This window comes from Cibotium barometz, chromosome 23, assembly GCF_041138505.1.
Source record: "Cibotium barometz isolate CiBa-2024 chromosome 23, ASM4113850v1, whole genome shotgun sequence".
Classification (NCBI taxonomy): Eukaryota; Viridiplantae; Streptophyta; class Polypodiopsida; order Cyatheales; family Cibotiaceae; genus Cibotium; species Cibotium barometz.
Genome location: NC_141068.1, coordinates 42,917,860 through 42,931,550, shown reverse-complemented (window position 1 = coordinate 42,931,550; position 13,691 = coordinate 42,917,860). Strand labels below are relative to the sequence as shown.

The 13,691-nt window shown below is 48.3% G+C and overlaps 1 protein-coding gene across 1 annotated transcript; it reads left to right on the top strand.

Annotated features, from left to right (window-relative positions):
• Positions 1–1,010: 1,010 nt before the first annotated feature.
• Positions 1,011–4,086, top strand: LOC147625967 (uncharacterized). Its single transcript, XM_086817513.1, has one exon. It carries the CDS (start codon positions 2,133–2,135, stop codon positions 3,729–3,731), a length of 1,599 nt encoding a protein of 532 aa, XP_086673639.1. The 5' UTR covers positions 1,011–2,132; the 3' UTR covers positions 3,732–4,086.
• Positions 4,087–13,691: the final 9,605 nt, after the last annotated feature.

The following is a 13,691-nucleotide window of genomic DNA, read 5'->3' as shown; positions in this document are numbered from 1 at the left end:
AAAACACAACCGACTGGCTTTTTCTTTTCTCTCTTAAACTGTTCATACAGTTGAAAACACCTAAGCCCTTCTTCTTGCAAAGCAAACAACCCATAACAAGACCAAAATCCCCATCACCGCGGGCTCCTATGATGAAAAAGCAACATGCTGAAATTGAAAAAACAACAGTATACACAGAAAAAACAGCAAGCTTCACGAACTCATACCTTTTCTTCGACCTCTTTTTCTCTACCTACCAACTTGCTCGTTCACGAGGCTTGCTTTGATGCCACTGTCAAATCCCCACACGATCTCCTCGTAGAATGCTCCTGGTACAAGACTCGAAACCTGCAAAACAAACGAAACAAACATAACGGGGGTGCAGGCCTGACTCACCTCCCAACCTTGACAGCCGTGGGCAAGCCCACAAGTCTTGGCTATCCCCACCGAGCCACGAGCTGAGCTAACTAGATGAACATACCGACCAATCTCTACCTCGTGACATCCCATACCGCCACGAAGCTACCCTTGCGGTAGCCTCGAGACTGCTGCCAGCCTCGGCTGCATGAAGCAGGTGCACGTCTGCACTAGATCCAGGCTCCTGACCATAGAGCTCTCACAAAGACACGCGAGACTCTATATGACTAATGAGTAACCTTGGCCACCCTTTTATAGGCTCTTGGCCGGTCATTGGGCGTCCACACTTGGGTGCCCGCCCGTCCATACTTGGGTGCCCGCTCGTTAGTCTATCCCTAACTCAGCTCGCCAGTCAGCCTGCCTAGCTCCAAGCTTCCCCAACCTCGAAGCTAGTCTTGTGTGCGTGTAGCACATAGTGACAGGGGGACGGCGGGACAGCCACGTGGGACGTGGGAACGCCGTCCCGATTAACTTCAGGCGCGAGACGGCGCAGGGGACGGGACGGAGGGGACGTGGCAAGGGGACGGCCGTCCCCGTCGGAGGGGACGGCGGGACGTTGTCAGCCGGGGACGGGGACGCCTGCAACGGCGCAACGGCTACAGAAAAGTAGCCGTTTTTTTTCGGGCAACGGCTACTAGCCGTTGGCGGCTGGCCGTTTGAGGCTGGCCGTTTGAGAGAGAGAGAGAGAGAGAGAGAGAGAGAGAGCTGCCATATGCTATATAATGGGCTTATGCTACTCCTCTTCTACTCATTGCTCAAGCCTTCCATGAATGATGATGTACCTCTAGGCTCTCCACCATCTCCCTCTCCTACTCAATCTTTCCTCTCCACTATCTCCCTCTCCTACTCCACCACCTTCCTCTCCACCCTCTCCTACTCCACCACCTTCCTCTCCACCCTCTCCTACTAGACTACTTCAATCTTCCCTCTACCTCTTCTCCTACTCTACCCTCTAAGCTCTCTCCACCCTCTTCTACTAGACTACCTAAATCTTCCCTCTACCTCTTCTCCTACTCTACCCTCTAAGCTCTCTCCACCCTCTTCTACTAGACTACTACTAAGTTACTAACTATTCATGGCATCCTCTTCTCGTGCGGGCGGTAGGAGTAGAACGGATGGGTGGTCATGGTGGGATGAGGTCAACTTCGAGCCTCCTACTCATGCGGGGGGTGCACGTCCATGGACATGCAAGCTTTGCCCATATAAGCGTGTGGGTGGGGCCAATAGGGTGAGGGCCCATTTGTTGCATGAGCCCGGTCATGAGGTGAAATTTTGTGAGCGGGTCACACCGGAGATAAGAAAGGAGCTTCTTGCAAAGCTTGCCGCCCATCAAGCTTTGAATGCAAGCCAAAGGGTGCGTGGAGTGGATCCCAACACTTATGTCACTCCAACCCAAACATCAGGTTCTACATCGGGTGGTGGTGCATCTTCATCTACCCCTCTACCACGTCCTCCTCGTGGCACTACTCGTGGCTTCACACAAGCCGCCTTCTCAATGCCGCAACCTAGTCCACCCTCTCTCTCTCGTCGGCAAAGTACTCTTGAGGGGAGTTGGGATCCCAAAAAGAAGGAGGAGGTTGATGCCGCGGTGGCCCGCTTCTTTTTTCATGACCACATTGCTTTTCGTGTGACACGGTACGTATTTCACTCACATGATTTCATCATCATGTCTCACGAGTCTTGATTCACGGATCACCATTTTGCCATTCTAATTACTTGCCCTCTTTTTTTTTGAAATGATAAATAGGTCCGACTACTTCAAAACGATGGTGAAGAAGATTGGCGAGTACGGTCCTCACTACACACCTCCATCCTCCGAAACCTTGCGGACCACTATGCTTGACAAGGAGAAACGCCTTGTTGAGCAAGCGGCGGCAAACACAAAGAGACAATGGGCTCGCAATGGAGTCTCTTTGATTGCAGACGGATGGAGTGACACACGGAAAAGGTCTATCCATGGCCTTGTGGCATACTCACGGGGGGAGATGTACTTTGTCTCCTCACATGATGCTTCAGGGACGGGAAAGAGTGCGGATGTACTTGCTGCTGAGTGGAGTAGTGCTGTCGAGATTATCGGCCCCGAATGTGTGATCGGTTTCGTCACGGATGGTGAGGCGACAAATAGGGCAGCGGGAGCTATTCTTGAGAGTATGTATCCTCAAATCACCGTCTCTTTTTGCATGGCACATTGTCTCAATAATCTTTTGAAAGATATTGGGAAATTGTCATGGATTGAATCGGTGATTGATGATGCATGTGCAATTGTGACCTTCATCAACAATCACACATACCTTCGATCCGAGTTTGGGAAGAGGTCCACAAAGGTCCTTCTCAAGTACTCGGACACTCGCGTTGCATACAACTTTCTTATGTTGCATCGCTTGAAGGATTGTCAGGGTGCCGTGCGGCAACTATTCATCAGTGATGAGTTTTGCTCCTCATCTTTTGCACGTACACAGGTAGGGATTTCATGCAAGAAAAAGGTCGACGATGCTGATTTTTGGGAGGACCTCAAGCGCACTGACGCCATGGTGCATCCCATTGTCCACTTGCTCAGGATTGTTGATGCTATGCAGCCATGCATCGGCAAAGTATATGAAGCCATGGACCAGATGATAGAGAGTCTTGAGAAGCTTGAGCCAGACGTAGATAGATATGAGGAGATCCACTCGCTTTGTGTGGCGAGATGGAGCTCATATTCCTCTCCTTTACATGCAGCTGCTTTTATGGTGGACCCAGAATTTCAGGGAAAAGGGCAGGAGGGTGATAAAGAGGTGAGCAACGGTTGGAGACTCATCTTGGATCGCCTCACGCCGGATGCAGAAATCAGGCGCAAAATTAGAGACCAGCTCTCTAATTACAGGGCATTTCAAGGCTCATATGGATGTGCAGATGCGCAGCAGGACAGATTCAAGGTTGGTGCAGCATTATGGTGGGAGGACTTCGGATCAGATGGACCAGAGCTACAACAGTTGGCGATCCGGATCTTGAGCCAGTCCGTTAGCTCGTCTTGCCTAGAGCAATTATGGTCCTCCTACAGCCACATTTCATCAAAGAAAAGAAATCGGCTTGGGGTGGAAAGAGCTAATGATCTTGTCTTCATTAGCGCAAACTTGCGCATGCTTGGCAAGAGTGCAAGATGCAATGCCGATACTTTTACACAGTGGGAGATGGAACAGGAGGAGGCAGCTACAACTATTGCACAGGAGGGTGGGACAGATGGTTCTCATCATGAGCCTTCATCGGATGACACAAACCCCATCCACACTTCACGCACTCATGATCATGAGGCTAGCACCTCTCTTATTGGGAGCGCAGAGTATGAGAGCGAGTGACTTATATTTTGTATCGCCTAGGCCCGCGAGTGACTTATATTTTGTATCGCCTAGGCCCCAACATCTTTTGAGTATATCTATTTAATGTTATCAACTTTAAAGTCTTTCTTTTCCGACTTTGCAAGTCTTGACTCTTGACTCTTGCACCTCGTAGCGTAATTTAATTTTAAATGTAATGTGTATCATGATTCATAACTTTTGGAGTTAGAAAGCTTGTTGTTATTGATTGATTAATCTTGATTCTTTACTCCTCTAAAATTAACAATTTTGAGTGCCGTCCCCACCCCCCGTCCCCGTTCCCTACCTTTAGCCGTCCCCGTCCCCGTCCCCGTCCCCGTCCCCCGTCCCCGTCCCCGTCCCCGTCCCCTGGTAACTATGGTGTAGCACACGGTAGATACACACTGTGCACATGACACCGTGGGCGTGAAAGGTCCTTCCTTGCCCGCCATGCTTTGAGGAAGGGAGTTGGGTCTTCGTCCTTATATCCCAAATTGTGGCATAGTTGTTTCCCGTCCTCTGGGGTGTGGTACCCTCTTTCTCCACTATGCCGGTCACTCTCACACTAAGTCTTCTTGCTTATCTCATCTTCTCTTCTTGGATGGTTGCATTTACAATCTCCACCCCGACGTTGTTTTAATGTCGTAGGAACAATCCCAAGAGACCTAAATAGATCTATCCGACAGGAGTGAGATTCGAACACAAGACATGTTGAATAACAACTCCATGAGCTAACAGATCTACCACACATTGGGTGATAGAAAGGTTAACCCATTTTGTTTATTTACTCACACACCCAGTGAAGAACGTTGTTTTAATGTCATAGGAACAATCCCAAGAGACCTAAATAGATCTATCCGACAGCGTGAAGTTGGCAAAGGGGGGAGGGGGGGGAGGGGGGGGAGGGGCATGAAGTTGGCAAAGGGGGGTAGGCAACAAAGCGGCGCTGGGCACCGCGGGCACAAGAGACCACCAGCACGCAGCACGAGCAGGGAGGGGGGACCTGCGTAGCTTCACGCCATTGAGAGAGAGAGAGAGAGAGAGAGAGACTTTTTACCTAATCTACTCCTAGTGCACAAGCGGGGAGAGGGGGGGGGGTGCAAAGTTGGTAAAGGGGGCCAGGCAACAAAGCGGCGCCGGGCACAACGGGCACAAGAGACCACCAGCGCGCAGCGCGAGTAGGGAGGGGGGGGCTGCGTAGCTTCACGCCATTGAGAGAGAGAGAGAGAGAGAGAGAGAGAGAGAAGACAGAGACTCTTTACCTAATCTGCTCCTACTATATATTACTAAATGAATGAGTACATACAATGATTGTCATAGATTCAATGTAGATCTTGAACTAATGCTTACTATCCTCCTCTGTGGGTTAATGGAAAATACTGATTTGGAGATGTACTTGGTTGATCCAAACTGTTAGACTGCATGTCCTTGGCCTTGGCTCTGCAATCTTTGTCTTTGAATGCTAAGAATGACCCATGCCTTGCCTTTATAAAGGGATTTCTGTCGCAAGTCGTAATCAGGTCGGTTTTCACCTTTTAGGCCATAAAAAGTCATCAAGAATGTCATAAAATGCGTTCATATTGTGCCCATAACATGTCCTAACCATTGATGCATGTCTTGGGTACCTACAAGGCTGCCAAAATGGCTCCAATCTGTGCGTAATGTTCCTCTAACTTTGCCCTTTCGGTGGCTATAAGAAATAAACATGTCCATGTCACACCTCGAAAGAGAGTGCATGTGACAGCGTAAGGCTCCAATCCCACGAACCATACCACTCAACACTAGTATACCACCAACGCCCACCTCTAAGCGGCATGACCGTGCGGTGTTCCATTGAATCCAATCATGTGTTCCCGACGATAATCTTTGTCCATCATAGACCACAAAGTGAATAACTCTCTGTGAACAATAGTAACCCAAGTCTCGCTTATATAGCAACTACTACTGCTATAAGTAACTATCCGATTATAAATGGCCAATATACTTGGTATTATTAAGCATGAGCCTTAGCCGCCTCTATCAACCTACTTCCCTAACCCTGTTGGATTAGACCACTAATCCTAAAGATTAGTACTAGGTATGTAGCATACTTTCCCTCCTCAAACGTCTCCACTCTTGGGAACAAAATTTGTCTAAGAAACGAAACTAGGAAACTCATGTTGTAAACTAGCAACTGTTTCCCAAGTCGAAGACATTTCACAGTCTTGGAAATAAACATGGGAAATTTTCAGCTATGCTGTAAACTAGCAATTGTCTCCCAAGTCGAAGACATTTCAATGTCAGGGAAAACTCAAACTACATCGATGATAGAAAACGCAAAGGAAGCAACACGTTGCACCAGTCGTAGGCGACCTGCACCAGGCAGAGCAGAGGCAGCACAAAGTTGGTAGAGGGGGCCAGGCAACAAAACGGCGCCGCACAACGGGCACAAGAGACCACCAGCGCGTAGCGTGAGTAGGGAGGGGGGGCCTGCGTAGCTTCACGCCATTGAGAGAGAGAGAGAGAAGAAAGAGACTCTTTACCTAATCTGCTCCTACTATATATTACTAAATGAATGAGTACATACAATGATTGTCATAGATTCAATGTAGATCTTGAACTAATGCTTACTATCCTCCTCTGTGCGTTAATGGAAAATGCTGATTTGGAGATGTACTTGGTTGATCCAAACTGTTAGACCGCATGTCCTTGGCCTTGGCTCTTCAATCTTTGTCTTTGAATGCTAAGAATGACCCATGCCTTGCCTTTATACAGAGATTTCTGTCGCAAGTCGTAATCAGGTCGGTTTTCACCTTTTAGGCCATAAAAAGTCATCAAGAATGTCATAAAATGCGTTCATATTGTGCCCATAACATGTCCTAACCATTGATGCATGTCTTGGGTACCTACAAGGCTGCCAAAATGGCTCCAATCTGTGCGTAATGTTCCTCTAACTTTGCCCTTTCGGTGGCTATAAGAAATAAACATGTCCATGTCACACCTCGAAAGAGTGTGCATGTGACAGCGTAAGGCTCCAATCCCACGAACCATGCCACTCAACACTAGTATACAACCAACGCCTACCTCTAAGCGGCATGACCGTCCGGTGTTCCATTGAATCCAATCATGTGTTCCCGACGATAATCTTTGTCCATCATAGACCACAAAGTGAATAACTCTCTATGAACAATAATAACCCAAGTCTCGCTTATATAGCAACTACTACTGCTATAAGTAACTATCCGATTATAAATGGCCAATATACTTGGTATTATTAAGCATGAGCCTTAGCCGCCTCTATCAATCTACTTCCCTAACCCTGTTGGATTAGACCACTAATCCTAAAGATTAGTACTAGGTATGTAGCATACTTCCCCTTCTCAAAACGTCTCCACTCTTGGGAACAAAATTTGTCTAAGAAACGAAACTAGGAAACTTATGTTGTAAACTAGCAACTGTTTCCCAAGTCGAAGACATTTCACAATCTTGGAAATAAACATGGGAAATTTTCAGCTATGCTGTAAACTAGCAATTGTCTCCCAAGTCGAAGACATTTCAATGTCTTGGAAATAAACAAGGAAAACTCAAACTACATCGATGATAGAAAACGCATAGGAAGCAACAGGTTGCACCAATCGTAGGTGACCTGCACTAGCAGCAGAGGCGGCGGCTTACACCTGTCATAGGTGGGCTGATGGTGCCTCAGAGGTTGGCAATGATCGAGGAGGAGCTCGCTTGTCTACGTTGAATGAAGATGCGCTTCCTATAAATAGGAAGGGAGGGTGCTGGTCAGCCAGCAAAGGTTGTCGGCCAACAAATAAAGGTACAATAAAAATAATCAAAATAACCCTTTTTGGGTTGGGTAAATACCCTTTCGAGTATGTTTTCACAGTGTAAACCTGTTCACATCCAAATGATAAGGCACTAAAGTACAGCTCATTTTGGTAGCCAACTGGGGAGAGATGGCGTCCTCAGAACTGCCCATGTCAAATAGGACTACAAACTGCCGGCCCTTGGCAAAGCCATAAGCTTGGATTAGGATTTTCTGTGGAACCTCACTCTCACTCTCCTACTTATCATCAAATACAACGGATGGCATAGGATGCATAGAAGACAAAAGCTGAACTGCATTAGTGGTAGTAGGCGGGGCTGGAGGAGCACGAGATGTGGCAAGGTGGCTTGGAGGCTTACTTCATTTGCCATTTTTGACAATCCTTGCCCAATGATATGACAGAAAAAACATTGGTTTTCTGACTGTTCCTTCCTTTGCTCCTATGGAGTAAGATAGCCTCCAATGATGTCTACTTTAGCCTTTTCCTTAGGGACTTTCTTAGGTTTGGATTCCTTCTCCTTCTTCTCCCCTGAACTAGAGCTAGAACTACCGTCCTTCTTAGCATCTTTAGAAGACGAATTATCTTTTCCCGGCTGTGAAGCAGATTGCTGTTGTTGGGGTTTGGTACTAGACTGTGGTTGTTTTGGCTTGCCTCCGTTCATCTTCATTTCTTCATTTTGAGCAAGAGTCAAAGCCTGGTCATATGTGCTAGGTTCAAAGTTACAAATTGTGAACCGGATATTAGGATCCAATCCACGAATGAATTGATCCATCTTGGCCTGCTCAGATAAGCCTAACTGTTGTGCTAAAGTGATAACTTTACCGAAAAACTGAAGCATGGGTGACCCGTTCTATTTGAGTCCATAGAACTGATCTACCAGGTTGATCAAGTACTGGGAGGGGGTCTTTAGGTCATGGACAAAGGCATCCTAGCAAAAAGCTGACACTTGAGGTCTAGTCCGTATGTACACTAGACCAATATTGCCACCAAGTGACTGCCTCACCCGTAAGGTGGGGAACCGCTACGTGGACTTTATCTTGGGGATTGCCAAAGGAAAATATGCGTTAAACTGATGAATAAATTGATTGGCAGCTAATCACACTTACCATCATACTTACTGAAATTTGGTTAAGTTTTAATGATGGTCGTTGATGTCATGGGAGTCTGGCTGTTGGCACCTATGGATGGGGAAACTGAAGAGAGGGTGTGCTGAAATTGCAGATGCATGTACTCCTTTCCTCGCCTATGTTCGAGTAACATTCGCTCTTGATCGAGCTCTCGTTAGTACTCATGAGCTATGAGTTTAGCCTAACGCCGATCTTCTTCAAGCCTGCGTTGGGCTTTCACATAGTCTCGTCTGTTTGCTTTTTCTTGTTATTTTCATGCTTCTGCTTCGGCTTTTTCTTCCCGCCGTCTGGCCTCATCCTCTCATCTTTGTTGTTTCATCTGAAAGAAGAGAAAGATGAAGTCAAGGGTAGCTGGTGAAATGAGTTGCCTCCAAGAGTTGGAGACGCTCCATGAGAAGTTGATTTTGTGCTCGGAGTAGAGCTATGGTATCTGTTGTTGTCAAAGTTTCGTTCGAGGTTCCTGAAACTGAACCTGCGAACACATCCTCTCCAAACCACCCAGGGCTGCATGTGCTCTAGTCAATCTAGTCTCTGCTGCTCTCCTCATCGAAAACACTGGCCCACTGAATACTACCCCAAGATATGTATATGCATCTGTATACTCCACAATCTCTTGCCCATATGTAAATGTGGAAGCTGATCGCCTAACCCACTGTGGCGTGGTGTTAAACACCATAACCTTGGTTTTGCCAAGGTTGACAGACAATCCACTATCATGTGCAAACTCATGTAAAGCATCCAGATGACGCTGCATACCCTCAGGGAAATCAGAGATCAACACAATATCATCAGCATATAACAATAGTGGGATCCATGTACCTGCTAGCTGGGCTCCTCTGTCCCCCAATCTCTCAATGTAGTCCGAAGCCTCATCCACATACATACCAAACAGTGAAGGAGATAACGGGCAACCTTGCTTCACTCCTATAGTGGAGTGAACCAAAGTAGAGACCCCCTCTGGGGTGCGTACCTGTCCTGCAACTGATCTATATAAAGCCATAATTCCCCATATGAGCTCTGTGGGTACCCCCATCTCCTGTAATCGCCTCATCAATCTGGCTCTGGGCACTGTATCAAATGCTTTGCGGAAGTCCACAAAGCTACAATAAATCCGTCGCCCATGCGACCTGCCCTCCTCAATAATGGCCCGGAGAGTCAAGATGTGGTCAAGAGTAGAGAAACCTCTCCTGAACCCTGCCTGTCCCTCTGCTCGAATGCCAACTCTCTCTGCCCATCTACTCAACTGCTGCTCAAGAATGGATGCATACAATCGTGCTAGTGTGTGACCAATCATAATAGTGTGATAATTCCCTGGCTCCATAGGGTCCCCTGACTTGAAGATAGGCACGATGGTGGACCTACTCCAAGTCTCGAGTAAGCCTTCGCACATAGCACGATTGAACATCACTCCTAGAAGCTCTGCCAACATGTCTCTCGCATGAATAAAGTGCTCAGCGACCAATCCATCATGATCATATGCTCTCCCAGTCTTCATCCTATCAATGGCCTTCCTTACCATCTCTGCGGTAAAGAAAGTACATGTCTGTGGGCATGGTGCTGGCGGGTCAGGAAAAGGTGTCTGTCCAGGAACTGTATATAGAGATGCTGCATAACTACCCCAGACCTCTGTAGAAGTGATGGCCAAAGCAGGGGAGGACTCATGAAACAGACGCCAAGCCTCCCTCGAATCCTGGCTCAAGAATAGCTGGTATAATTCCTGCTCTAGCTGAGCAAGGCCGGCCCGCTTCTTCCTTCGCACAAGACGTTGGAAGGCAATACGTGACTGTCGGTGAGTAGTGACTCCCAAAGCAACCTCCCGCTGCAGTTGGGCTCTGGTCTCTCTGCACTCCTCATCATACCAGCTGTTCTGGGGCATACATCTAGAACGCTGTCTCCATAGTAACCAGAAACGGCGTTTCCGCCCTCTGGAAACGGTTCGGCCGTTTCCGGAAACGGAGACCGGCAGAAACGCCGTTTCCGTACATTTTTTTTTGGCAGCCGGCATGTCGGTTATTTTGTAGTTTTTGGACCATTTAATTTTGAAAATTGGCAGTGCCACAGTGGGCACCTCTGACTCCCAAGTTTGATGATCATTGCTGATATGTATGATGTATTATGATCACAATTTGCAGCTCGCTATGTATGCTTCAGCCTTCAGCCTTCAGTTTTTTATGGTTCACATGAATTTGCCGCGACATCATACATGTCCATTATCTACATTCTGTTAAGTGTTATGATTTTAATGTCCACTTGAGTCTTTGATGTGTCTTGTTTGAGGTCTCTATACATGTTTTTTGCATCTCTTGACATAAGTTTATTTAATAGGATGTCTCTATGCATGTTTTTTACATGTCTAAAATAAATTCAAAAGAAACTCCGTTTCTTGCCGTTTCCGACCTCGCGGAAACTCGGAAACACCGTTTCCAACCCGGTCCGAACCGACCGTTTCTGCCGGTCCAGGTTACTATGGCTGTCTCTGTCCAGGCTGAGTATGTGGATATGCCTCTCTCGCTGCATCATGTAAAGTCTCTATCAGTATATGGGTCAACTCCTCCAAAGGTCTCCCTGGCTCCTCTGTGTACAGACGTTTATAAATCCCATCTGTGTAGACAGCATCAGTCTCTGAGGTAAAAGTATATGGAGTGTGATCTGCCCCTCGTGTCCTCTGAGCTGTGGTAAAGTGAAAAGAGATAGTCAATGTCAACAATGCATGATCCACTACTACCCCAATGGGCCGAGATCCAACTGTGAAGTCCTCAATGCATGAAACAAAGCTGGGCATAGCCATAACATAATCCACTATGCTAGCACCATGTCTATGTGGAAAGCAAGTAAATCCAGCTGCTGACGGAAACCTCTGCAAGCCATTAAGTATGGCCAACCCATGTGCAGTCCCCATATCTACCAAATATCTCCCATACTCTGTGCACTCCACATCCTGTGAGCGTCTGTCTAATCCCATATCCAGAGTGTCCAGCTCTCTCAGCATCTCCTCCCAGGTATCATAAAAGGCTGTCTGGCGGTTGCCTGTCCGGGCATTAAAGTCCCCTAACAAGATGATGTCTCCATCCCTAGAGAACTCCCATATGTCATCATCTAGCACAGAGAAAGGAGACTGCCCTCTAGGTGCTGCATATGTCGATCTACTAGGAGCAAAATAGCATATGGCAATATACAGGAATCTGCCTGTGTCAGCCCTCAGTCTCACCCACATATATCTGGCCTGATCATCTCTCCGAACGATGTGTAGAAGCGGTTGCAGCTCCTCCCTGAAAAGAACTGCCACCCCTCCTGATCCTCTACTACTGTGTACCGATCTCGTCCCTACTCTGCAAGCTGTCTCCCATCTGTATCCTGTCACCTGTGGCATCATCTGACCAGGAGCCTGGTGAGTCTCCGAGTAGAAGACTATATCTCTATCTCTAAAGCTGTCCTCAAAGGCACCTACATCAAGTCTGAGGGATCCATTGTTGCAGTTCCAGGCTGCCAGCTTTAATTTGGTCCCATAGGTCTCGCACCGTCATGTAGAGCGTCGCTCCACGATGACCACCCTCCCTTCTCTATAAAATGCTATCTTTCCCTTTTCTCTTGCCGCTCTAATCTCTGGCATAACTTCCTTCATATGTGCAAGCTGTGAAAGAGTAAGATCATCACCAAGAAAAATGCCTGTATTCTTTAAAGTGGGTCGTCTCTTCAAGAACTCCTTCTTCGCCTCAATAGAGGGGAAGCGAAGTATGAGAGCTCTTTCCTTTGATGTTTCCCCGTTGCCTCCGCCCTTTTTGCCCACTCTCCAAGCTTTTGCGTGTGCCGGACTGTCAATCCCCATCAACACCATAAGCTCTTTCACCTCCTCTTCAACTTTATCCCTGTCTTTAAGGCCGGTAATCCTCACATGCAAAGCACGTGTACGTCTTCGTTGTTCCTCTTCCAAAGTCATGTTAATGATTGTAGGTGTAGGGGTTGTTATTTCCTTACCTTTACCCTTCTTGGCGACCTCTATCCACTTCTCCGCTTCATCCATCTTCTTTTGCGTCTTGGTGATGACTTCCACCCATGAGGAAGTCTTTGCTTCATGTTGCTTCTCTTCTTCCTTAATTGCCCGTACTTGTTCTTTGATAACCTTGAGCTCTTCTATCATTGATGGCTGAATTTCACCTTCTTCAAGTCCACCATTTGCCTTGGCCTCTGCAAGCTCCCTCTGAAGAGCTGAAATTACGCCTTTGAGCGTGTTGACTTCCCCGTGAAGGTCTTTGACTTCCGCTAAGAGGTCCTCCTTCTCCTCTTTCCACCGCTTACCCTCATTGAATACCATTTGGAGAAAGTTGGCTTTCTCCTTCCACCATCCCTCCATCTCTGCCTTCCATTCCTTCATTTCCTTTTCCACATTTGTTATCCTCTTGTTTGTGACCATAAAGGTCGCCTTCATCGGGTTGCGCAAGGGGGAAGCCATGGAAGAAGCGAGAGAGAGAGAGAGAGTTATGCTGCTGCCTTGGGGGCCTGAGCAAGGGTGGGTGGCGAAAGGGGGACAGACAGCCTAACGGATAGATAGACTGGCCATTGCCAGCAGAACTGTGCGGCGTACAGGGCAGCAGGGGGGAGCGAAGCAAGCGGCGCTAACAGGGCGGCCGAAGCGAACAGGGCAGCGGCGGCAAGCAGGGAGGGAAGGCGGCGAAAGCGAGCAGGCGGGAGGGGGTGACAGAAAGTTCGAACAGAGAGGGGGCGGCGAACAGCAGGTGGGAGGGGGAAGCGAAGCAGGCGGCGCTAACAGGGCGGCGGAAGCGAGAGAGAGAGGGGAGGGGGGTGCGCAGGCAGGCAACAGGAGGGGAGAGCGAAGAGGGCAGCGGGAGGGGTGGGCGCAGGCAGGCAGCGGGAGGGGAGAGCGAAGAGCGAAGGGGGCAGCGGGAGGGGTGGGCGCAGCGGGAGGGGAGAGCGAAGGGGGCGGCGGGAGGGGTGGGCGCAGGCAGGCAGCGGGAGGGGAGAGCGAAGAGCGAAGGGGGCAACGGGAGGGGTGGGCGCAGCGGGAG